We start from the raw sequence: 24,166 nt of genomic DNA, 5'->3' as shown, positions 1-24,166 counted from the left end.
AGATAGATAGATAGACTTTATTGATCCCATGAGGGAAATTCTTGTTTTACAGCAGCATGGTCAGTAGCAAGATACAACACGCACACACACAAAATATAAACTATAAAATACAATAAATTAAATGTAGTAGCACAGATATGGAACACAGTTGTAGATTTAACCAGATTTACATCAGTATTTACATCAGTATTTACATCAGTATTTACATGAGTATTTACATGAGTACGCTCGTGAAACCTGGCAGTGAATAATGAATATGAAGATGTAGTGTGTCATTTAAGTTAAATCATGGTTTTAATTTAAATGTCAGAATTTCAGACTGAAATTGTCTTAATTTTTCTGATTAAATATCATAATATTAATATCATATAGTAATATCATAATAATATTTCTACTTAAAAATGATCTGTTACATATAAAGCAAATATTTAATAATATATTTATAGACTTATAGACTTTGACTTCTGGAAATTAAAGCTGATAATAAACAGAAGAGCATTTTAATGAATCACTGTCGAACTTATTACTGCTTTTTAAATGTAAATTATATCTTCCAGTTGGTCCTGAATAGCAGGTCACTCCCAGCACACATTCCTCACTCATCATTACACCTCTCTGTCTCACACTTGAACTCCACCTTTATGCTTTTTGTCACGGCATTGACTTTGATAAATTTACTCTAAACCTCTCCGGATAGCAGGTACAGAAATCTTTCACACACAAGCTGTAGAAGTGATATATGTTTTAATTTTGTGTTTATTATTAACATATTCACCTTAACACATATTACTGAAACACTACAATGGAATAAAATAGATAAAAGGTTTAAAGGGTTAAATATATTTATAGTTCAAAGTTTACACAGGTTTTTGGAATTAAGTTTAAGTTTACTTATTATTACAGGTTAATTAACGGTAAGTAATGTGAGGAATTCTGTGCTGTAGTTACAGTTCACATGCTGTTAATTACAATTATCACTTCTGTTGCTTTGCTTCTGTAATAATTTTATCCCGGTATACTTATGAGTGGTAAAGGACAGGGCTGAATATGAAAATATTAATATGATATTAATATTAATTTATTATTTGTGGTTAAAATTTCCACTAATTGGTGGAAGGGTTTGGACATTTTACGGTAATCACTTTGTTTCTTCAGGAAATAAATCTGTCATTGTCTGTCACTTTGGGATCTTTATCTTTATTTTGGCCCTTTAGTGATCGCTCATGTCCAGAATTAAAACCCTGAACAACATGGCTGAGCTTCAGTGTTCAGGTTTCGGCCAGCCGTCTCCTCGACACGGACTCAAGCTGCTCTACTGGTTTGTTAGTAACTGTGTGGAAGTGAGTCAGCAGAGTCGGATGATTTCCCTCTGCAGTCCGTCCACAGGTGACTTTGGATTTCGAATCTTCCACAACAGAGACGAACGAGGAAAAGGCCACCTGCTTCCAGACTCCAGCAAGCTGCCGTACTATGAGCTCGGGAACTTAAGTGTGTCTGGAGCAAAATCACTGCCTGAGTATGTCAGAGAGAAGTACACCGGCTTCCAGGACAAGAGCAACACCGATCGCATCATCGTCAGCCTGGAGTCCGGGACGTTCCGCACCGTCTACGTGACGCGCCATGAGACACGGATGAACTTTGACCCGAGCCACACATTCTGCATCGGCTCAGAGCTCGTGAGAACCATAAAGAACATGCAGAGAGAAGATTTCCTGAGAGCAGCTAAACGGCGTCGGAACGTCCGGCCTCGGTGCGACAAGATGCTCCACACTGAACAACCTCACAGAGCCACAGAGTCTCGGCTCCTCACACCTCACAGAGCTCCAGCACTCTCTACTCCATCACATCAGCCTTACAGCCAGGACTTACATCTACACACTGCACCACGTCACAGACACCATCCTCACAAACACACGAGGAACATCTCCGATCTCTGCTACATCCTCCTGGTTCTAGTAACTGCTGCAGTTTTCCTGTGCTTGATTCAGTGAACACGTAAAGATAATCTGTGTTCATGAAGGTTTTTCAGCTATTTTACACCACACTGCTGCTGAGTTCTGCACTCTGATTGGTCAGAAGGTGTTGATTAATTCTCTATAACAGCAGCTCTGACAGTAGCGCAGGTTTATATGAATGCGTTCGCTCTGATATGGTATCGTTTCTATAGTAACAGCTCATTCACAGGGACGTGGACAGCGAACTGATATGGTGAAGTTTTCTGTAAGGAGACGTTTATTTAACATAAGTGAAGGTTTTCAGGACAGAGGAGTTCACTTGTTTCATGAACATTAACTGTAACTATAAACAGAAAAATATGTGACGTATCGTTCTTGAATAAAAAAGAACTGAAATTGTTGGTAAACTGCTGTGGTGTAAGAGGAATAAAACACTTAGGGACATGCTGTTATATTTTACTGTAACAGTGTTTATTACTTACCTGTTAGTAGGGTTTAGGGTTAGTAGGGCTCTCTCTCTCTCTCTCCCTCTCTCTCTGGCATGGGGTCAGGTGTGGAGGATGTACTCCTCGGGGCGCAGGTGTGTGTTAACACAGTGTCAGCTCTGAGGATGGACAGAGCCGTGGGGGTGATGCTGAAGGAGAGGAGTTCAGTCAGTCGGCTGATGGAGAGCGGAGTGTGGGTGAGTGTGAGTGAGTGAGTGTGGGTGAGTGTGAGTGAGTGAGTGTGGGTGAGTGAGAGTGGATGAGTGAGTGTGGGTGAGTGAGTGAGTGTGGATGAGTGAGTGTGAGTGAGTGTGAGTGAGTGAGTGTGGATGAGTGAGTGTGAGTGAGTGAGTGTGAGTGAGTGAGTGTGAGTGTGAGTGAGTGAGTGTGGATGAGTGAGTGTGGGTGAGTGTGAGTGAGTGTGTGTGAGTGAGTGTGGATGAGTGAGTGTGGGTGAGTGTGAGTGAGTGTGTGTGAGTGAGTGTGGGTGAGTGTGGGTGAGTGAGTGAGTGAGTGTGAGTGAGTGAGTGAGTGTGAGTGTGTGTGAGTGAGTGAGTGTGAGTGAGTGAGTGTGAGTGTGTGTGAGTGAGTGAGTGAGTGTGAGTGAGTGAGTGTGGGTGAGTGAGTGAGTGAGTGTGTGTGAGTGAGTGAGTGAGTGAGTGAGTGTGAGTGAGTGTGAGTGAGTGAGTGTGTGTGAGTGAGTGTGAGTGAGTGTGAGTGAGTGTGGGTGAGTGTGAGTGAGTGTGGGTGAGTGAGTGTGAGTGAGTGAGTGTGAGTGAGTGTGAGTGTGTGTGAGTGAGTGAGTGAGTGAGTGTGGGTGAGTGTGGGTGAGTGTGAGTGAGTGTGTGTGTGTGTGGGTGAGTGTAAGTGGGTGAGTGAGTGTCAGTGAGTGAGTGAGTGTGAGTGTGGGTGAGTGTGAGTGAGTGAGTGAGTGTGAGTGAGTGTGAGTGTGTGTGAGTGAGTGAGTGAGTGAGTGTGGGTGAGTGTGGGTGAGTGTGAGTGAGTGTGTGTGTGTGTGGGTGAGTGAGTGTCAGTGAGTGAGTGTGGGTGAGTGTAAGTGAGTGTAAGTGAGTGAGGGTGAGTGAGTGTGGGTGAGTTTGGGTGAGTGAGTGTGAAGTGAGTGTGAGTGAGTGAGTGTGAGTGAGTGTGAGTGAGTGTGGGTGAGTGTAAGTGAGTGAGTGTGAGTGAGTGAGTGTGAGTGAGTGTGAGTGAGTGTGGGTGAGTGTGAGTGAGTGTGGGTGAGTGAGTGTGAGTGAGTGTGGGTGAGTGAGTGTGAGTCAGTGTCAGTGAGTGAGTGAGTGTAAGTGAGTGAGTGTGAGTGAGTGAGTGTGAGTGTGAGTGTGAGTGAGTGTGAGTGTGGGTGAGTGTGCGTGTGGGTGAGTGTGAGTGTGGGTGAGTGTCAGTGTGAGTGTGGGTGAGTGTGAGTGAATGTGGGTGAGTGTGAGTGAGTGTGAGTGAGTGTGGGTGAGTGTAAGTGAGTGAGTGTGAGTCAGTGTCAGTGAGTGAGTGAGTGTAAGTGAGTGAGTGTGAGTGAGTGAGTGTGAGTGTGAGTCAGTGTGAGTGAGTGTGGGTGAGTGAGTGAGTGAGTGAGTGTGAGTGAGTGTGGGTGAGTGTAAGTGAGTGAGTGTGAGTGAGTGAGTGTGAGTGAGTGAGTGTAAGTGAGTGAGTGTGAGTGAGTGTGAGTGAGTGTGGGTGAGTGTGAGTGAGTGTGGGTGAGTGTGAGTGAGTGTAAGTGAGTGAGTGTCAGTGAGTGAGTGTGAGTGAGTTTGGGTGAGTGTGGGTGAGTGAGTGTGAGTGAGTGTAAGTGAGTGAGTGTGAGTGAGTGTGGGTGAGTGTAAGTGAGTGAGTGTGGGTGAGTGTGAGTGAGTGTGAGTGAGTGTGGGTGAGTGTGAGTGTGAGTGTGAGTGAGTGTGAGTGTGAGTGAGTGTGAGTGAGTGAGTGTGGGTGAGTGTAAGTGAGTGAGTGTGAGTGAGTGTGAGTGAGTGTGAGTGAGTGAGTGTGAGTGAGTGAGTGTGAGTGAGTGTGAGTGAGTGTGGGTGAGTGTGAGTGAGTGTGGGTGAGTGAGTGTGAGTGAGTGTGGGTGAGTGTAAGTGAGTGAGTGTGAGTCAGTGTCAGTGAGTGAGTGAGTGTAAGTGAGTGAGTGTGAGTGAGTGTGAGTGTGAGTGAGTGTTAGTGTTGGTGAGTGAGAGTGTGGGTGAGTGTGCGTGTGGGTGAGTGTGAGTGTGGGTGAGTGTGGGTGAGTGTGAGTGAGTGTGAGTGAGTGAGTGTGAGTGTGTGTGAGTGAGTGAGTGTGAGTGAGTGAGTGTGAGTGTGTGTGAGTGAGTGAGTGTGAGTGAGTGAGTGTGGGTGAGTGAGTGAGTGAGTGAGTGAGTGTGAGTGAGTGTGGGTGAGTGTAAGTGAGTGAGTGTGAGTGAGTGAGTGTGAGTGAGTGTGAGTGAGTGTGGGTGAGTGTGAGTGAGTGTGGGTGAGTGAGTGTGAGTGAGTGTGGGTGAGTGTAAGTGAGTGAGTGTGAGTCAGTGTCAGTGAGTGAGTGAGTGAGTGTAAGTGAGTGAGTGTGAGTGAGTGTGAGTGTGAGTGAGTGTTAGTGTTGGTGAGTGAGAGTGTGGGTGAGTGTCAGTGTGAGTGTGGGTGAGTGTGGGTGAGTGTGGGTGAGTGAGTGAGTGAGTGAGTGAGTGTGAGTGAGTGTGAGTGAGTGAGTGTGTGAGTGAGTGAGTGTGAGTGTGAGTGTGAGTGAGTGAGTGTGGGTGAGTGTGAGTGAGTGTGAGTGAGTGTGAGTGAGTGTGGGTGAGTGTAAGTGAGTGAGTGTGAGTGAGTGAGTGTGAGTGAGTGTGAGTGAGTGTGGGTGAGTGTGAGTGAGTGTGGGTGAGTGTGAGTGAGTGTGGGTGAGTGAGTGTGAGTGAGTGTGGGTGAGTGTAAGTGAGTGAGTGTGAGTCAGTGTCAGTGAGTGAGTGAGTGTAAGTGAGTGAGTGTGAGTGAGTGTGAGTGTGAGTGAGTGTTAGTGTGGGTGAGTGTGAGTGAGTGTCAGTGTGAGTGTGGGTGAGTGTGGGTGAGTGTGGGTGAGTGTGAGTGAGTGTGAGTGAGTGAGTGTGAGTGTGTGTGAGTGAGTGAGTGTGAGTGAGTGAGTGTGAGTGTGTGTGAGTGAGTGAGTGAGTGTGAGTGAGTGAGTGTGGGTGAGTGAGTGAGTGAGTGAGTGAGTGTGTGTGTGTGAGTGAGTGAGTGTGAGTGAGTGAGTGTGTGTGAGTGAGTGTGAGTGAGTGTGAGTGAGTGTGGGTGAGTGTGAGTGAGTGTTAGTGTTGGTGAGTGAGAGTGTGGGTGAGTGTGCGTGTGGGTGAGTGTGAGTGTGGGTGAGTGTCAGTGTGAGTGTGGGTGAGTGTGAGTGAATGTGGGTGAGTGAGTGTGAGTGAGTGTGAGTGAGTGTGGGTGAGTGTAAGTGAGTGAGTGTGAGTCAGTGTCAGTGAGTGAGTGAATGTAAGTGAGTGAGTGTGAGTGAGTGAGTGTGAGTGTGAGTGAGTGTGAGTGAGTGTGGGTGAGTGTGGGTGAGTGAGTGTGAGTGAGTGTGGGTGAGTGTAAGTGAGTGAGTGTGAGTGAGTGAGTGAGTGTAAGTGAGTGAGTGAGTGTGGGTGAGTGTGGGTGAGTGTAAGTGAGTGAGTGTGAGTGTGAGTGAGTGTGAGTGAGTGTGGGTGAGTGAGTGAGTGAGTGTGAGTGAGTGTGGGTGAGTGTAAGTGAGTGAGTGTGAGTGTGAGTGAGTGTGAGTGAGTGTGGGTGAGTGTGGGTGAGTGAGTGAGAGAGTGAGTGTGAGTGAGAGTGGGTGAGTGTAAGTGAGTGAGTGTGAGTGAGTGTGAGTGAGTGAGTGAGTGTAAGTGAGTGAGTGAGTGTGGGTGAGTGTGAGTGAGTGTGAGTGAGTGTGAGTGAGTGTGAGTGAGTGTGGGTGAGTGAGTGTGAGTGAGTGAGTGTGAGTGTGGGTGAGTGTGAGTGAGTGAGTGAGTGTGAGTGAGTGTGAGTGTGTGTGAGTGAGTGAGTGAGTGAGTGTGGGTGAGTGTGGGTGAGTGTGAGTGAGTGTGTGTGTGTGTGGGTGAGTGAGTGTCAGTGAGTGAGTGTGAGTGAGTGTGGGTGAGTGTAAGTGAGTGTAAGTGAGTGAGGGTGAGTGAGTTTGGGTGAGTGTAAGTGAGTGTAAGTGAGTGAGGGTGAGTGAGTTTGGGTGAGTGTAAGTGAGTGAGTGTGAAGTGAGTGTGAGTGAGTGAGTGTGAGTGAGTGTGAGTGAGTGTGGGTGAGTGTAAGTGAGTGAGTGTGAGTGAGTGAGTGTGAGTGAGTGTGAGTGAGTGTGGGTGAGTGTGAGTGAGTGTGGGTGAGTGAGTGTGAGTGAGTGTGGGTGAGTGAGTGTGAGTGTAAGTGAGTGAGTGTGAGTCAGTGTCAGTGAGTGAGTGAGTGTAAGTGAGTGAGTGTGAGTGAGTGAGTGTGAGTGTGAGTGAGTGTTAGTGTTGGTGAGTGAGAGTGTGGGTGAGTGTGCGTGTGGGTGAGTGTGAGTGTGGGTGAGTGTCAGTGTGAGTGTGGGTGAGTGTGAGTGTGGGTGAGTGTCAGTGTGAATGTGGGTGAGTGTGAGTGAGTGTGAGTGAGTGTGGGTGAGTGTAAGTGAGTGAGTGTGAGTCAGTGTCAGTGAGTGAGTGAGTGTAAGTGAGTGAGTGTGAGTGAGTGTGAGTGAGTGTGGGTGAGTGTGAGTGAGTGTGGGTGAGTGTGAGTGAGTGTAAGTGAGTGAGTGTCAGTGAGTGAGTGTGAGTGAGTGTGAGTCAGTGTCAGTGAGTGAGTGTGAGTGAGTTTGGGTGAGTGTGGGTGAGTGAGTGTGGGTGAGTGTAAGTGAGTGAGTGTGAGTGAGTTTGGGTGAGTGTGGGTGAGTGTAAGTGAGTGAGTGTGAGTGAGTGTGAGTGAGCGTGGGTGAGTGAGTGTGAGTGAGTGTGGGTGAGTGAGTGAGTGAGTGAGTGTGAGTGAGTGTGAGTGTGAGTGTGAGTGAGTGAGTGTGGGTGAGTGTGAGTGAGTGAGTGTGAGTGAGTGTGAGTGTAAGTGAGTGAGTGTGAGTGAGTGAGTGTGAGTGAGTGTGAGTGAGTGTGGGTGAGTGTGAGTGAGTGTGGGTGAGTGAGTGTGAGTGAGTGTGGGTGAGTGTGGGTGAGTGTGGGTGAGTGTAAGTGAGTGAGTGTGAGTCAGTGTCAGTGAGTGAGTGAGTGAGTGTAAGTGAGTGAGTGTGAGTGAGTGTGAGTGTGAGTGAGTGTTAGTGTTGGTGAGTGAGAGTGTGGGTGAGTGTCAGTGTGAGTGTGGGTGAGTGTGGGTGAGTGTGGGTGAGTGTGGGTGAGTGAGTGAGTGAGTGAGTGAGTGTGAGTGAGTGTGAGTGAGTGTGAGTGAGTGAGTGTGAGTGTGAGTGTGAGTGAGTGAGTGTGAGTGTGAGTGAGTGAGTGTGGGTGAGTGTGAGTGAGTGTGAGTGAGTGTGGGTGAGTGTAAGTGAGTGAGTGTGAGTGAGTGAGTGTGAGTGAGTGTGAGTGAGTGTGGGTGAGTGTGAGTGAGTGTGGGTGAGTGAGTGTGAGTGAGTGTGGGTGAGTGTAAGTGAGTGAGTGTGAGTCAGTGTCAGTGAGTGAGTGAGTGTAAGTGAGTGAGTGTGAGTGAGTGTGAGTGAGTGTTAGTGTGGGTGAGTGTGAGTGAGTGTCAGTGTGAGTGTGGGTGAGTGTGGGTGAGTGTGGGTGAGTGTGAGTGAGTGTGAGTGTGGGTGAGTGTGAGTGAGTGTGAGTGAGTGAGTGTGAGTGTGTGTGAGTGAGTGAGTGTGAGTGAGTGAGTGTGAGTGTGTGTGAGTGAGTGAGTGAGTGTGAGTGAGTGAGTGTGGGTGAGTGAGTGAGTGAGTGTGTGTGTGTGAGTGAGTGTGAGTGAGTGAGTGTGTGTGAGTGAGTGTGAGTGAGTGAGTGTGAGTGAGTGTGAGTGTGAGTGAGTGTTAGTGTTGGTGAGTGAGAGTGTGGGTGAGTGTGCGTGTGGGTGAGTGTGAGTGTGGGTGAGTGTCAGTGTGAGTGTGGGTGAGTGTGAGTGAATGTGGGTGAGTGAGTGTGAGTGAGTGTGAGTGAGTGTGGGTGAGTGTAAGTGAGTGAGTGTGAGTCAGTGTCAGTGAGTGAGTGAATGTAAGTGAGTGAGTGTGAGTGAGTGAGTGTGAGTGTGAGTGAGTGTGAGTGAGTGTGGGTGAGTGTGGGTGAGTGAGTGTGAGTGAGTGTGAGTGAGTGTGAGTGAGTGAGTGAGTGTAAGTGAGTGAGTGAGTGTGGGTGAGTGTGGGTGAGTGTGAGTGAGTGTGGGTGAGTGTGGGTGAGTGAGTGAGTGAGTGAGTGAGTGTGAGTGAGTGTGGGTGAGTGTAAGTGAGTGAGTGTGAGTGAGTGTGAGTGAGTGAGTGAGTGTAAGTGAGTGAGTGAGTGTGGGTGAGTGTAAGTGAGTGTGAGTGAGTGTGAGTGAGTGTGGGTGAGTGTGAATGAGTGTGGGTGAGTGAGTGTGAGTGAGTGAGTGTGAGTGTGGGTGAGTGTGAGTGAGTGAGTGAGTGTGAGTGAGTGTGAGTGTGTGTGAGTGAGTGAGTGAGTGAGTGAGTGTGGGTGAGTGTGGGTGAGTGTGAGTGAGTGTGTGTGTGTGTGGGTGAGTGAGTGTCAGTGAGTGAGTGTGAGTGAGTGTGGGTGAGTGTAAGTGAGTGTAAGTGAGTGAGGGTGAGTGAGTTTGGGTGAGTGTAAGTGAGTGTAAGTGAGTGAGGGTGAGTGAGTTTGGGTGAGTGTAAGTGAGTGAGTGTGAAGTGAGTGTGAGTGAGTGAGTGTGAGTGAGTGTGAGTGAGTGTGGGTGAGTGTAAGTGAGTGAGTGTGAGTGAGTGAGTGTGAGTGAGTGTGAGTGAGTGTGGGTGAGTGTGAGTGAGTGTGGGTGAGTGAGTGTGAGTGAGTGTGGGTGAGTGAGTGTGAGTGTAAGTGAGTGAGTGTGAGTCAGTGTCAGTGAGTGAGTGAGTGTAAGTGAGTGAGTGTGAGTGAGTGAGTGTGAGTGTGAGTGAGTGTTAGTGTTGGTGAGTGAGAGTGTGGGTGAGTGTGCGTGTGGGTGAGTGTGAGTGTGGGTGAGTGTCAGTGTGAGTGTGGGTGAGTGTGGGTGAGTGTGAGTGAGTGTGAGTGAGTGTGGGTGAGTGTAAGTGAGTGAGTGTGAGTCAGTGTCAGTGAGTGAGTGAGTGTAAGTGAGTGAGTGTGAGTGAGTGTGGGTGAGTGTGGGTGAGTGAGTGAGTGAGTGAGTGTAAGTGAGTGAGTGTGAGTGAGTGTGAGTGAGTGTGGGTGAGTGTGGGTGAGTGAGTGAGTGAGTGAGTGTGAGTGAGTGTGGGTGAGTGTAAGTGAGTGAGTGTGAGTGAGTGTGAGTGAGTGAGTGAGTGTAAGTGAGTGAGTGTGAGTGAGTGTGAGTGAGTGTGGGTGAGTGTGAGTGAGTGTAAGTGAGTGAGTGTCAGTGAGTGAGTGTGAGTGAGTTTGGGTGAGTGTGGGTGAGTGTAAGTGAGTGAGTGTGAGTGAGTGTGAGTGAGTGTGGGTGAGTGAGTGAGTGAGTGTGAGTGAGTGTGAGTGTGAGTGTGAGTGAGTGAGTGTGGGTGAGTGTGAGTGAGTGAGTGTGAGTGAGTGTGGGTGAGTGTAAGTGAGTGAGTGTGAGTGAGTGAGTGTGAGTGAGTGTGAGTGAGTGTGGGTGAGTGTGAGTGAGTGTGGGTGAGTGAGTGTGAGTGAGTGTGGGTGAGTGTAAGTGAGTGAGTGTGAGTCAGTGTCAGTGAGTGAGTGAGTGAGTGTAAGTGAGTGAGTGTGAGTGAGTGTGAGTGTGAGTGAGTGTTAGTGTTGGTGAGTGAGAGTGTGGGTGAGTGTCAGTGTGAGTGTGGGTGAGTGTGGGTGAGTGTGGGTGAGTGAGTGAGTGAGTGAGTGAGTGAGTGAGTGAGTGTGAGTGAGTGTGAGTGAGTGAGTGTGAGTGTGAGTGTGAGTGAGTGAGTGTGAGTGTGAGTGAGTGAGTGTGGGTGAGTGTGAGTGAGTGTGAGTGAGTGTGAGTGAGTGTGGGTGAGTGTAAGTGAGTGAGTGTGAGTGAGTGAGTGTGAGTGAGTGGGAGTGAGTGTGGGGGAGTGTGAGTGAGTGTGGGTGAGTGAGTGTGAGTGAGTGTGGGTGAGTGTAAGTGAGTGAGTGTGAGTCAGTGTCAGTGAGTGAGTGAGTGTAAGTGAGTGAGTGTGAGTGAGTGTGAGTGTGAGTGAGTGTTAGTGTGGGTGAGTGTGAGTGAGTGTCAGTGTGAGTGTGGGTGAGTGTGGGTGAGTGTGAGTGAGTGTGAGTGAGTGAGTGTGAGTGAGTGAGTGTGGGTGAGTGTGAGTGAGTGAGTGAGTGTGAGTGAGTGTGACTGAGTGAGTGTGGGTGAGTGAGTGTGACTGAGTGAGTGTGGGTGAGTGAGAGTGAGTGTGAGTGAGTGAGTGAGTGTGAGTGTGAGTGAGTGTGAGTGTGAGTGTGAGTGAGTGAGTGTGTGTGAGTGAGTGAGTGTGGGTGAGTGTGAGTCAGTGAGTGTGGGTGAGTGTGGGTGAGTGTGAGTGAGTGTCAGTGTGAGTGTGGGTGAGTGTGGGTGAGTGTGGGTGAGTGTGAGTGAGTGTGAGTGAGTGAGTGTGAGTGAGTGAGTGTGGGTGAGTGTGAGTGAGTGAGTGAGTGTGAGTGAGTGTGACTGAGTGAGTGTGGGTGAGTGTGAGTGAGTGTAAGTGAGTGAGCGTGAGTGAGTGTGAGTGAGTGAGTGTGAGTGTGAGTGAGTGAGTGTGTGTGAGTGAGTGAGTGTGGGTGAGTGTGAGTCAGTGAGTGTGGGTGAGTGTGGGTGAGTGTGAGTTAGTGAGTGTGGGTGAGTGTGAGTGAGTGAGTGTGAAGTGAGTGTCAGTGAGTGAGTGTGAGTGAGTGTGGGTGAGTGTGAGTGAGTGAGTGTGAGTGAGTGAGAGTGAGTGTGAGTGAGTGAGTGTGAGTGAGTGTGGGTGAGTGTGAGTGAGTGAGTGTGGGTGAGTGTGAGTGAGTGAGTGTGAGTGAGTGTGAGTCAGAGTGTGGGTGAGTGTGACTGTGGGTGAGTGTGAGTGTTGGTGAGTGTGAGTCAGTGTAAGTGAGTGAGTGTCAGTCAGTAAGTGTGAGTGAGTGAGTGTGAGTGAGTGAGTGTGAGTGAGTGAGTGTGTGTCAGTGAGTGTGGGTGAGTGTGAGTGAGTGAGTGTGGGTGAGTGTGAGTGAGTGTGAGTGAGTGTGGGTGAGTGTGGGTGTGTGAGTGTGAGTGTGGGTGAGTGAGTGTGAGTGAGTGTGAGTGAGTGTGAGTGTGGGTGATTGTGAGTGAGTGAGTGTAAGTGAGTGAGTGTGAGTGAGTGTGGGTGAGTGTGAGTGAGTGAGTGTGAGTGTGGGTGAGTGTGAGTGAGTGAGTGAGTGTGAGTGAGTGAGTGTGAGTGTGAGTGAGTGAGTCTGTGTGAGTGAGTGAGTGTGGGTGAGTGTGAGTGAGTGAGTGAGTGTGAGTGAGTGTGGGAGAGTGTGAGTGTGAGTGAGTGTGGGTGAGTGTGAGTGAGTGTGAGTGAGTGTGGGTGAGTGTGGGTGAGTGTGAGTGAGTGTGAGTGTGAGTGAGTGTGGGTGAGTGTGAGTGTGAGTGAGGGTGGGTGAGTGTGGGTGAGTGTGAGTGAGTGTGAGTGAGTGAGTGTGGGTGAGTGTGAGTGAGTGTGAGTGAGTGAGTGAGTGTGAGTGTTAGTGAGTGTGAGTGAGTGTGAGTGAGTGAGTGTGATTGAGTGTGAGTGAGTGAGTGTGGGTGAGTGTGAATGAGTGAGTGAGTGTGAGTGAGTGTGACTGAGTGAGTGTGGGTGAGTGTGAGTGAGTGAGTGTGAGTGAGTGTGAGTGAGTGAGTGTGGGTGAGTGTGAGTGAGTGTGAGTGAGTGTGAGTGAGTGAGTGAGTGTGAGTGAGTGTAAGTGAGTGAGTGTGAGTGAGTGTGGGTGAGTGTGAGTGAGTGAGTGTGAGTGAGTGAGTGTGAGTGAGTGTAAGTGAGTGAGTGTGAGTGAGTGTGGGTGAGTGTGAGTGAGTGAGTGTGAGTGTGGGTGAGTGTGAGTGAGTGAGTGTGAGTGTGAGTGAGTGAGTGTGAGTGTGAGTGAGTGAGTCTGTGTGAGTGAGTGAGTGTGGGTGAGTGTGAGTGAGTGAGTGAGTGTGAGTGAGTGTGGGTGAGTGTGAGTGTGAGTGAGTGTGGGTGAGTGCGAGTGAGTGTGAGTGAGTGAGTGTGGGTGAGTGTGGGTGAGTGTGGGTGAGTGTGAGTGAGTGTGGGTGGGTGAGTGTGTGTGAGTGTGAGTGAGTGTGAGTGAGTGAGTGTGGGTGAGTGTGGGTGAGTGTGAGTGAGTGAGTGTGGGTGAGTGTGAGTGAGTGTGAGTGAGTGAGTGAGTGTGAGTGTTAGTGAGTGTGAGTGAGTGTGAGTGAGTGAGTGAGTGAGTGAGTGTGAGTGAGTGTGAGTGAGTGAGTGAGTGTGAGTGAGTGTGACTGAGTGAGTGTGGGTGAGTGTGAGTGTGAGTGAGTGTGAGTGAGTGAGTGTGTGTGAGTGAGTGAGTGTGACTGAGTGAGTGTGGGTGAGTGTGAGTGAGTGTGAGTGAGTGAGTGAGTGTGTGTGAGTGAGTGAGTGTGGGTGATTGTGAGTGAGTGTGAGTGAGTGTGAGTGAGTGAGTGTGGGTGAGTCAGTGAGTGTGGGTGAGTGAGAGTGAGTGTGAGTGAGTGTGGGTGAGTGTGGGTGAGTGAGAGTGAGTGTGAGTGAGTGTGAGTGAGTGAGTGAGTGTGAGTGAGTGTGAGTGAGTGAGTGTGAGTGAGTGTGAGTGGGTGAGTGTGAGTGAGTGTGAGTGAGTGAGTGTGAAGTGAGTGTGAGTGAGTGTGTGTGAGTGAGTGAGTGTGGGTGAGTGTGAGTGAGTGTGAGTGAGTGAGTGTGGGTGAGTGAGTGTGAGTGAGTGAGTGTGGGTGAGTGAGAGTGAGTGTGGGTGAGTGAGAGTGAGTGTGAGTGAGTGTGAGTGAGTGAGTGAGTGTTAGTGAGTGTGAGTGAGTGTGAGTGAGTGAGTGTGAGTGAGTGTGAGTGGGTGAGTGTGAGTGAGTGTGAGTGAGTGAGTGTGAAGTGAGTGTGAGTGGGTAAGTGTGAGTGAGTTTGAGTGTGAGTGAGTGAGTATGAAGTGAGTGTGAGTGAGTGAGTGTGAGTGAGTGAGTGTGGGTGAGTGAGTGTGAGTGTGAGTGAGTGTGAGTCAGTGAGTGTGAGTGTGAGTCAGTGAGTGTGAGTGTGAGTGAGTCAGTGTGAGTGAGTGAGTGAGTGAGTGTTAGTGAGTGTGAGTGAGTGAGTGAGTGAGTGAGTGTGAGTGAGTGAGTGTGAGTCAGTGAGTGTGAGTGAGTGTGAGTGAGTGTGAGTGAGTGAGTGTGAGTGAGTGTGAGTCACTGAGTGTGAGTGAGTCAGTGTGAGTGAGTGTGAGTGAGTGTGAGTCAGTGAGTGTTAGTGAGTGTGAGTGAGTGAGTGAGTGAGTGAGTGTGAGTGAGTGAGTGAGTGTGAGTGAGTGAGAGTGTGTGTAAGTGTGTGTGAGTGTGTGTGTGTGAGTGAGTGTGAGTGTGTGTGTGAGTGAGTGTGAGTGTGTGTGAGTGAGAGTGTGTGTGTGTGTGAGTGTGTGAGTGAGTGTGTGAGTGAGTGAGTGAGTGTGAGTGAGTGAGTGAGTGTGAGTGAGTGTGGGTGAGTGTGAGTGAGTGTGGGTGAGTGAGTGTGAGTGAGTGTGGGTGAGTGAGTGTGAGTGAGTGTGGGTGAGTGTGAGTGAGTGTGGGTGAGTGAGTGTGAGTGTGGGTGAGTGTGAGTGAGTGAGTGTGGGTGAGTGTGAGTGAGTGTGAGTGAGTGAGTGTGAGTGAGTGTGAGTGAGTGAGTGTGTGAGTGAGTGAGTGAGTGAGTGTGTGAGTGTGTGAGTGAGTGAGTGAGTGTGAAGTGAGTGTGAGTGAGTGAGTGTGAGTGAGTGAGTGTGGGTGAGTCAGTGAGTGTGGGTGAGTGAGAGTGAGTGAGAGTGAGTGTGAGTGAGTGAGTGAGTGTTAGTGAGTGTGAGTAAGTGTGAGTGAGTGAGTGTGAGTGAGTGTGAGTCGGTGAGTGTGAGTGAGTGTGTGTGTGAGTGTTAGTGAGTGTGAGTGAGTGAGTGTGAGTGAGTGAGTGTGAGTGAGTTTGAGTGTGAGTGAGTGAGTGTGAAGTGAGTGTGAGTGAGTGAGTGTGGGTGAGTGTGAGTGAGTGTGAGTGTGAGTGAGTAAGTGAGTGAGTGTGAGTGAGTGTGAGTGAGTGTGAGTGAGTGTTAGTGAGTGTGAGTGAGTGAGTGAGTGAGTGTGAGTGAGTGAGTGTGAGTCAGTGAGTGTGAGTGAGTGTGAGTGAGTGAGTGAGTGTGAGTGTGAGTGAGTGTGAGTCAGTGAGTGTGAGTGTGAGTCAGTGAGTGTGAGTGTGAGTGAGTCAATGTGAGTGAGTGTGAGTGAGTGTGAGTCAGTGAGTGAGTGAGTGTTAGTGAGTGTGAGTGAGTGAGTGAGTGTGAGTGAGTGTGAGTGAGTGAGTGTGAGTGAGTGTGAGTGAGTGAGTGTGAGTGAGTGAGTGTGAGTGTGAGTGAGTGTGAGTCAGTGAGTGTGAGTGAGTGTGAGTCAGTGAGTGTGAGTGTGAGTCGGTGAGTGTGAGTGTGAGTGAGTCAGTGTGAGTGAGTGTGAGTGAGTGAGTGTGTGAGTGTGAGTGAGTGAGTGAGTGAGTGAGTGTGTGTGTGAGTGAGTGAGTGAGTGAGTGTGTGAGTGTGTGAGTGAGTGAGTGAGTGTGTGTGTGAGTGAGTGAGTGAGTGTGTGATTGTGAGTGAGTGTGAGTGTTAAGAACACTGTCAAAGCACTTGAGAAAGAAATGAGTGAAATTGAAGATAGATTAATTGATGATAATTCTGATAAAGTGGCAAAATTAGGAGAAAAGAGGAAGCATATATATGGCATAAAATGAATGTTCTGGAACGGTGTTGTTCAAGAACTACAGAAGATGCTAATTGATTTCTTCTCATCCGGACAGCACTGGACAAAAGCTGCTGTGCTTTTCCTGCTTATTCAAGAGGGAAGACAAGGCCTGATGGACATCTGCAACAGAATCAAGACTTTTGGACTTCAAGAAGCACAAAGATTGCCGTACTCGGAACCTTGCTGGGCAGATACAGCTCGTGCTCTGTGGTGAGCAGCAAATATTTTTAAATATGATGTGCAGCTGTTTTTAATCAGACTGGCTAACATGGACTGGAGGAGTGTTTCCTCGTTTTATACAGCAGTCTTAAGCGCATGGGCCTCAGTTTATAAAGCTAAGAGGAACCTCACAAATCTTGGACTTTGGGTAGTGAATGAACCCTTTTTCAACAACCCACTGATATAAACACAGGTGCTGGAACCCAGGAGCATACAACATATAATGGCAAGAGCGGGGTGTATGAAAATTCCTGACCTAAAGAGTGGTGCAAGCTGGAAGAGTCCAGAGGAGATGTGCAACCTGACAGGTGTCAAGTCAACAAGAGTCATGAAGAGAATAATGGAAGGAATATTTTCAGCATTACTCTCTGTCTTCAGTGTAGAAGAGAATGAAACTGGACAGAGAAAGGCATGATGAGTTTCCTGAACTCCAGGTCTCAGTGGCAGTCGAGCCAGAAGAAGGTTCTCTACTGATCTTCAGGACTTCGGAGTTGAAAAGCTTCAAGAGTGATTCAAAGAAGGCACTATACACCATTTGTGTAAAAGTGGCTCACTACACCACACTCAAAGACTGCAGAGAGTCACAGTGGTCAGATGTGTTCGGGCCGGACTCGTCTCCCAGGGGCTGCTGGAGGTTCCTGTACAAACCTCCTATAGAGAAACGCACTGCAGATCTCCAGTGGAGGGGTGTTCACTGAGCGGTAGCTACAAACAGACACGTGGCACACATCGACCCCACTGTAGGGAAAGAATGTCCTTTCTGTAGCACTGAAGAGTGAATGATCATTTGTTTTTATGTTTTTATGTTTTAGGGTAAGAGAATTGTTTGGGATTTTAGAGGGATGGGTCAGAGGACTGGGGTTAGGTTTTAATGAAGAACTTTTTATTTTTGGACCTAAATATGCTGCCTCAAGGAGGAAACAAATTTCCTTAAGCAACTTCTTGGTGGGAGAAGCAAAGCTGGATAACACGAAAAAAGAAATGAAAAGGAGAAGGTGTAGTAGAACCCTGAGACGGTTTTAAATATGTATAGCTGAATTAGGGCAGAGTTCTCTCTCTCTCTCTCTCTCTCTCAGCTCTGCATTTCCCAGGTTACAGTCTGCCAGTGGTTATGATTTTTATTCATTAGAATGTCACATCATCCTTTTTATCAGTTTATAGTTATATTTAATGTTGCGGAATGTCTGTGAAACATTTAACAGGAAGTAACAGTGAGTTCCTGTTGTCACTTGCGTTATAGCAGCTATAAACATTCGTTCCCTCACCAGCCTCTCTTTATTTTCTGTGGAAGTTAATAAGACAAAAAAATGCAGCTTGTCAAAGCGCTGACACTGGAGACTCCTTCCATAAATGTTAAATAAACATCTCCTTACAGAAAACTTCAGCATGTCACTGATTACACACGTTTCGTAATCTGTTTATTATTAGTGGCGCGTCCGCCGTACACGTGAGCTGTTACCATAGAAACGATAACGTATGTGATGTGCTGAAAATGAATCAACAGCGCTGCAGTAGTGCGTTATTCCTGAGATGTGGCTGAAGTTGGTTCTGCTCTAGAACAGTCCTTGACTTTGACCTGATGTTATAAACTTATCAGTGTTTTTGTGGTGATTATTTTGTTCACAGCATCACATCATCATCTTCTACCGTTTTATTCTCTAGAGACTCTGGTTATGTGTCTATAATTAGACAGACAGACAATTAGGAGAGAAGAACAACTGCTTCTTCTTCTACATCATGTGACATGAGGATCATGTGATACCTAAAGGTCATGTGACACCTAAAGATCATGTGACACTAGTAGTAGTAGTGATTATGTTGTGATTGTCAATAAAAATTAAAGCAATGCAAAATAAAAAGAGTGTTATTTTATAAAGGTAAAGATTTTTTAACTGATTTAGAAATTAAAGTATAAATAATTTTGGTAATGCATTGCTGATATTTCACATGTATAGGACATATAACATTTTAAATCTGGAATGCGATAATGCTGTCCACTTTTTATAGTTTTCACATCAGACTGTACATTTTAGTGTTTTTCCTCCACTCACGGTACTTTACAGCTAACACCTGAAGTGAAATCAAATGTTTTATTTATTAATTAATTAATTTTGCGTGTAAATAAAACAAAGATGTTCTACAAAGACTGTGATGAAACACACATGCAATAATTTATTAATTTTACGTTATTTCTATTAAACTTATATAAAGCTCATATTATTCAGTAGTTTGTGTGCAGTGTATGAGACACCTGAGAAATTATGTAACTGATCTGATAAACATCTCACCTGATTTACGTTATATTATTATTTTATTTGTGTACGTTATAGCAATAAACCACTATTCAAAATGTTTATCAAGTAAATTGTTTCATTTTATTGTAATAATATGTGCTAATAAACCATCCACAATGCAACACGAATATGTTTAACTTTAAGTTAAATTGAATAAAGTAATAGAAAACAATAACATGAACATTTTTGCATTTTTGGTTTCACTTCCAAGATGTAACAAAAACTGATTTCCACTTCAGATGGGTTCGGTTCTGCAATCTTTAATAATTATAATCTTTAATAATTATCCCGATCCTTTAACACAGCTTTAACACCGTGCTCAGTGAGTGATTACTGGAACCATTCAAACCCAAAGACTACTAAATAAATGTCTTTAATATGTTCAAAGGTATAGAGAGGATAGTGTTAAAACCAGACATTTAAAACTAGAAGGGCTTAAATTAGTCTTTACACCAATAGTTAACACATGCAAAGAAAGAAAGAAAGAAAGAAAGACAGAAAACTGCAGGGTATACAGTATGGTATTAATTTGCAAGGGACAAAATAATCACATTACCAAACTAAATATATGTAATGAATTATTTACCTCCTCCTATGTTACACTCCTGAAAGCATCTATTGTCCTAACTTACCCACAAAACTAGAATAAAAATGTTTATAAGGAAAACAGCTTTTCTGGGTCTAGTGCTGTTAAAACCAAGACTTAATATATAAATTGCAATCACTGTTAAAATAAAATTGAAACCCATCTGATCTTGTATTGGCAGCAGTAGGACGTGTTTGAGGAAGGTTTCTCGTTACTTTCTCGTTTTTCTCACACAGTTTCACACTGGAGTCATTGAACACCCAGAATCCTGCGTACAGGGGCTCGGTGAACGTGGTGCGGACGCGGTGGAGGAGTGTCATAGTGCCTGTGATGCTGTAGAAGGACAGAGACCCGGCTGCGTGATCCAGATAAATTCCTATTCTTGTGGACACCGGACCTGAAATAACAGTCTTATGGGCGTTGTGAAAGAACACAAACTGAGAGGAATTACAACATAAACTCCAGGATTTATCATTGTGTCCAAAGCCCACATCAGAACAGCAGCCTGTTCTTTCCACTCCTCTGTATGATGCTGCGATGTAAACCTGCTGGCCTCCCCATTCCACTTCCCAGTAACAGCGTTCCTGAACAGCGTCTCTACACAGAGCCTGAGCGTAGTAGTTAAATCTCTCAGGCCCTCGGTCATTGTTCGGATTTGTGCCTTCGAAGGTTATTTTTCTGTTTCCTTCAGAAAGTTTCAGGTCCCTGTGGTTTGTTCTAGGATCCACTGTCATCTGACGAAAATCTGTAATTCACACACACACACACACACACACACGCACACACACACACACACACAGAATTACCAAAGGAAACGTTGTATTATAAACTTTTACACCATGAAGGTGTTGATTAATTCTCTATAACAGCAGCTCTGACAGTAGCGCAGGTTTATATTAATGCGCTTGTTTTAATACGTTATCGTTTCTATAGCAACAGCTCATTCACAGGGACGTGTACAGCGGAGGCTCCACATAAACCGATTAAAAACGTGTGTAATCGTTGATCAGGTGAAGTTTTCTGTAAGGAGATGTTTATGTAACATTGATGGAAGGAGTCTCCAGTGTCAGCGCTTTGTAACAGTCAGAGGTAAAGCTGTAACTGTAAGTTTTCCGACATCTTCAGGACAGAGGAGTTTACGCTTCTCTGCAATTCTTACTGACTTAGAAATCTACCAAAGCCTAACCCTAACTATTACCTTAAAGTCGTAAGAAAAATCAGAGCCGCAGTGCTGAAAGGGTTAAAGTTCTCCTGCTGCACATCACAATTCATTGACTTTTTTGAGCACGCTAGTATGTTTATACAGTACGTCATAAACTAAACAGAAAAACACCAGCTAACGTTTTAAAAGCTAAAAACCCAAACACTTAAGGTTCCACTGGAATGCAGTGTGTTCTCCCGGGCCTGATCACGGACGTGTACACAGACATCTTTAAGTGAAACAGTTCAGTGGACATTTTCTGTGTGTTACGCTGTATTTTCACTTCTGCCTCCAGGCGAGTAGACAGACGGTGAAAGTGGATTATGAGGGAGTGAGTGTGTTTCTGCTGACGTTCTGGTTGGAGTTCTCATCGGTTGAGTTCGCTCGCTGCTGCTGGGGCCCCATATGGACGGCCTGAAAAACCGTTTGGATTGCTGGGGAGGATGGCTTGGGGATCATATGGGGAGCTGTACTGTACTGTACTGTACTGTAATGGCTTGGGACTGCGATTGCTGTAGTGGCTTTGGGGCTGCAGTTGCCACGAGCAGCTTCGTACTCAGGACTCCATCAGTGGACAGTGGATAGATTTTAACCAGCCGGACTTCTTGCGAAAACTGTGATGAATTTCCTGGTTACGCAACTGCACTATTTGTCCATATAGTACACAGTTATAGAACGGATTTATTTATAATCGCACTATCCGTTGCACCCAGATGAGGATGGTTCCCTTTAGAGTCTAGTTCCTCTCAAGGTTTCTTCCTCATATTGTCTCAGGGAGTTTTTCCTCACCACCGTCACCTCTGACTCACTCATTAGGGATAAATTTATACATTTACAATATATATATTTTTTGAATCCATTTATTTCTGTAAAGCTGCTTTGTGACAATGTCCATTGTTAAAAGTGCTATACAAATAAGACTGAATTGAACTGAATTCTGCATTACAACCACTTTACACACAAATATTCTGTTTTGTTGTGTTGAAATCTGCATGAAACTGGCAACACATTATCACATAAGAAATCGCAGAGCACAAATTAACAACCAGATCAGCAGCCATCATCAGCTGAGCCCTAGTACATTCATAACACACGCTAAACACACGCGACGTCCAGGATCACGCTGTGACGCCAGTGATTTTCAGAAGCATTCGTATTTCCCTTCCACATCAACAACAGTGGCAACCGAGTTCTCAAATTTATCCACTTGGAGGGTAGTTTCAAAAAGTTCATTATTAGTAACCTGAAACTCCAAAAATACCCAGAAAAGAACTGTAAATCTAACGTCAAGTAACTTACACTGAAGAAAATCCTCTCTGAACATCGGAACAGAAGTTTGAACCATGTGGCATCTGTTTACTATAAAAAGAGACAAATACAGTCAAGCTTTAAAAGAAGAGAACTAATACTGTATATTCTGAATGATCTTTCCTCGTCATGTTCTCACCTGAGCTGGACGTCGTGTGTAATCCGGTCATGCAGAACTTCTTCACTTTTATGGCCAGCTCAGACACAGAGTTTTGTATTTCTTTCAAAGGTGACAGGTCGACAGTAATGTGTGTAACATCATCAAATGTTGAGAAGTCAAACAGGGGCCTGGAGGTCTGAGATGGATGTTTAACGACAGTAAAAGTTTAATTAGTGGTTAATTTGAACGTGGTTTTTACACAAAACCTCAGTGTCATGGGTTAAAAACTCAAAAGGACATGAAGAGATGATCAGCAGCGTTACCCTGAGGAAGAGGAAGTCATCGTCTAACTGTGGAAGCTGAACCAGTTCATCAGCGCTCTTCTTCAGCTTAGTCACTTCCTGTTCCATTCGCTTCAGAATTTCCTGTGCTCGCTGCACTTCAGCTTCTTCTGTAGCTTTGATTATTCCTCTAATCTCTGAGCGTGTCCTTTCAGCTGAGCTGATCAATTCCTGAAAGATCTTCTCACTTTGGTCCAGTGTTTTCTTTGCAGAGGACTATTATAAAACCAAGATTTGATGCAGATGTTTGATTTAGATGTTATAAGTATAGAATAATAAACCTTTACTACAAAGAACTCCAGGTTTTTAGATCTCTAGACTTTTAACATTAATGTGTTTATCTAGGTTGTAGTGTACACTGTGTTTATTTTTCAGTAATGACCTTGATTGACTGTATTGCTTTCTTTAAATCTCTCACGCTGTTCTCTGCTGCTCGAGTTCTCTGGAGAACCTGTGTCCGGATTTTTCCAATCTCTTGCTGTAGAAAACATACAGAATTATTTTATCTGTTCCTGTAGGAAGATGAATAAACTCCACAATGTAATCTTATCTTAGTGTTAGATGTTCGATCTGTCTAGTTCTCTACTGCCAGGGTGCAGTTCAGCACACACACTACCACACACACTACCACACACACTACCACACACACTACCACACACACTACCACACACACTACACTGCTTCATCAACGGATTAGACTAGACCATTCAGATTAGTCCACTTATTAAAAACATCTGCTGTGTGAAATCACTTATTCAGGGCCGTATAAATAAATAACAACATGCAATTTTATGATCCTTCTTCTTATTTTTTTTTCTTAATTATGAACATTTTGCAGATTCTGCAAGGCTTGTGTCAACTTATGATCACAACTGTATCAGGAATCTCTGAGTTTTCCAGTGTAATCTGTGAACATTTTTCACTTCCTTCTCTTAATTTACTTTGAGAATTTAACATAGTAATATTTTGCCGCTTGTCTACATGTACACACACACACACACACACACACACATACACACACACACATACACACACACAGCATCTGAAATGAAAAAACAAGAACAAAAAAAGATTCTCACCTGTTGTCGATATCGATGATTTGTGCATGTTGTGGTGTTATGGCTTGTACACCTACACAGAAGACACTCCCTGCACACAAGTGTCTCCTCAGTGAAGCATAAAACATCTTGAAGCTTGTTATGCCAGCTGCAGATCCTGTCTTTGAGCTTGTACCTGGTTTTAGTCACTTTGTGTGTGTTGCCCGGGTTCAGCTCTTTGTGAAGATTGAAGTGAACTTCGCAGTATGAAGCTAAACACACCAGACAGGAATACACAGCTTTATGTTTTTTCCCAACACAGACGTCACACTCCACATCTTCAGGTCCAGCGAGGGTTCTTTCAGGAACACGTGTCTTCTTCAGCTTTTCCACCATTTCAGCCAACATGATGTTCCTGCCCAAGACTGGTCGTGAGCTGAAACGCTGTTTACACATGGGGCAGCTGTAAACTCTGCTGCGAACCGCTCCATCCCACTGTGTGTTGATGCAGGACATACAGAAACTGTGTCCACAGGGAAGAGAGACAGGATCTTTCAACAGATCTAAGCAGATAGGACAGGAGAACTCATCCAAATTCACAGAGACTCTAGCCTCAGCCATTTCACCAGCCTCGCTCAGAGTGACTGTGCAGATCTGAGGTTTTACTTTCGTTTCTCTAGAAGGAAATGTTGGCTAGAAGACAAGGTGTGACACATAACACACACAACCTTACTCCTTGCTCTGTACACTGTGACTAATAAACCATGCTGTGTTTACAGGAATGTGAAGTAAAAAAAAAACAGTTTGTTACTGAAAGAGCTTGATTTCTTTCTTTTGGAGATTTTCAGTTTATTTTCTCTTCATCTTCTGAACCCAGTGTGTACTGTTATATCAGAGGTGTAGCTCTTTAACACACTGAACTGGTCGAACATGTCCTTGGCCATTCTCTCTGAGACACACGTCATCTGTAGGACTGAAGAAGTGAAGCATGAAATTACTTGTTGGGAAAAACTTGGTAAATAGAATAGATTACAGTGAATAGGTTTAAAAGGATATGTTTATTTTTTATTGTTAAAAATCAGAATCATTATATTAATGTCTGTGTTGGAAATATATCACTGTTTTTACTCTGTACTTTTTGATGAATATGTGAAATGGATTAAGAAATTGGCAGAAGAAGAAGAAGAATCAGCAGATTAATAATTAATATAAAAATTAAGATAACATTTAATCATCTTTGAGCATTTCATACATTTGTTTGTAAACTAATTTTATAAAAGTCAGGAGATGCATCTTTATATTTTATTACATGTTGAATTATTCAGCCTTTCAAATTGACGGAAACTGATGGAAAAAGATTAAACTTAAAAAGGTTTATTATCCTGTGGCTCCCTCTTGTGGGCAACTTTAGTATTACAGCCGACATCTGTCCCTCACACTGAGATAAATGGCTGATCATTTAGAATTTGCTGTTTGGCCCCCGAACATCAGAAATTCGTGAAATTTGGTCTGTTAGATCAGACTGTCCTGTTGTGCATGTGAACCGAGATTCATGAAGTTTGGACATTGCGTTCACAAGATATAAGCTAATTAGTTATTATTTGCCACACCCACAAATACATGGGCCTGTTTCTCCACAGT

At 45.5% G+C, this 24,166-nt stretch overlaps 2 protein-coding genes across 2 annotated transcripts; one reads left to right on the top strand and one right to left on the bottom strand.

Moving 5' to 3' along the window:
* The first annotated feature begins 1 nt into the window (after position 1).
* LOC117595656 (uncharacterized) lies at positions 2-18,124 on the top strand. The gene is made up of 2 exons (XM_053231152.1): positions 2-2,637; positions 15,495-18,124. Exon 1 carries the CDS (start codon positions 1,224-1,226, stop codon positions 1,989-1,991), a length of 768 nt encoding a protein of 255 aa, XP_053087127.1. The 5' UTR covers positions 2-1,223; the 3' UTR covers positions 1,992-2,637; positions 15,495-18,124.
* A 72-nt stretch (positions 18,125-18,196) lies between these two features.
* LOC113524508 (tripartite motif-containing protein 16-like protein) lies at positions 18,197-23,166 on the bottom strand. The gene is made up of 6 exons (XM_026910790.3): positions 22,568-23,166; positions 21,871-21,966; positions 21,471-21,704; positions 21,187-21,343; positions 21,039-21,098; positions 18,197-19,283 (listed from the first exon to the last, which is right to left on the bottom strand). Exons 1-6 carry the CDS (start codon positions 23,144-23,146, stop codon positions 18,643-18,645), a joined length of 1,767 nt encoding a protein of 588 aa, XP_026766591.2. The 5' UTR covers positions 23,147-23,166; the 3' UTR covers positions 18,197-18,642.
* Between the last annotated feature and the right edge of the window lie 1,000 nt (positions 23,167-24,166).

The sequence above is a fragment of the Pangasianodon hypophthalmus genome, chromosome 28 (assembly GCF_027358585.1).
Source record: "Pangasianodon hypophthalmus isolate fPanHyp1 chromosome 28, fPanHyp1.pri, whole genome shotgun sequence".
Taxonomy (NCBI): Eukaryota; Metazoa; Chordata; class Actinopteri; order Siluriformes; family Pangasiidae; genus Pangasianodon; species Pangasianodon hypophthalmus.
The sequence above is the reverse complement of the archived record's forward strand: the minus strand, read 5'-3'. Positions and strand labels throughout refer to the sequence as shown.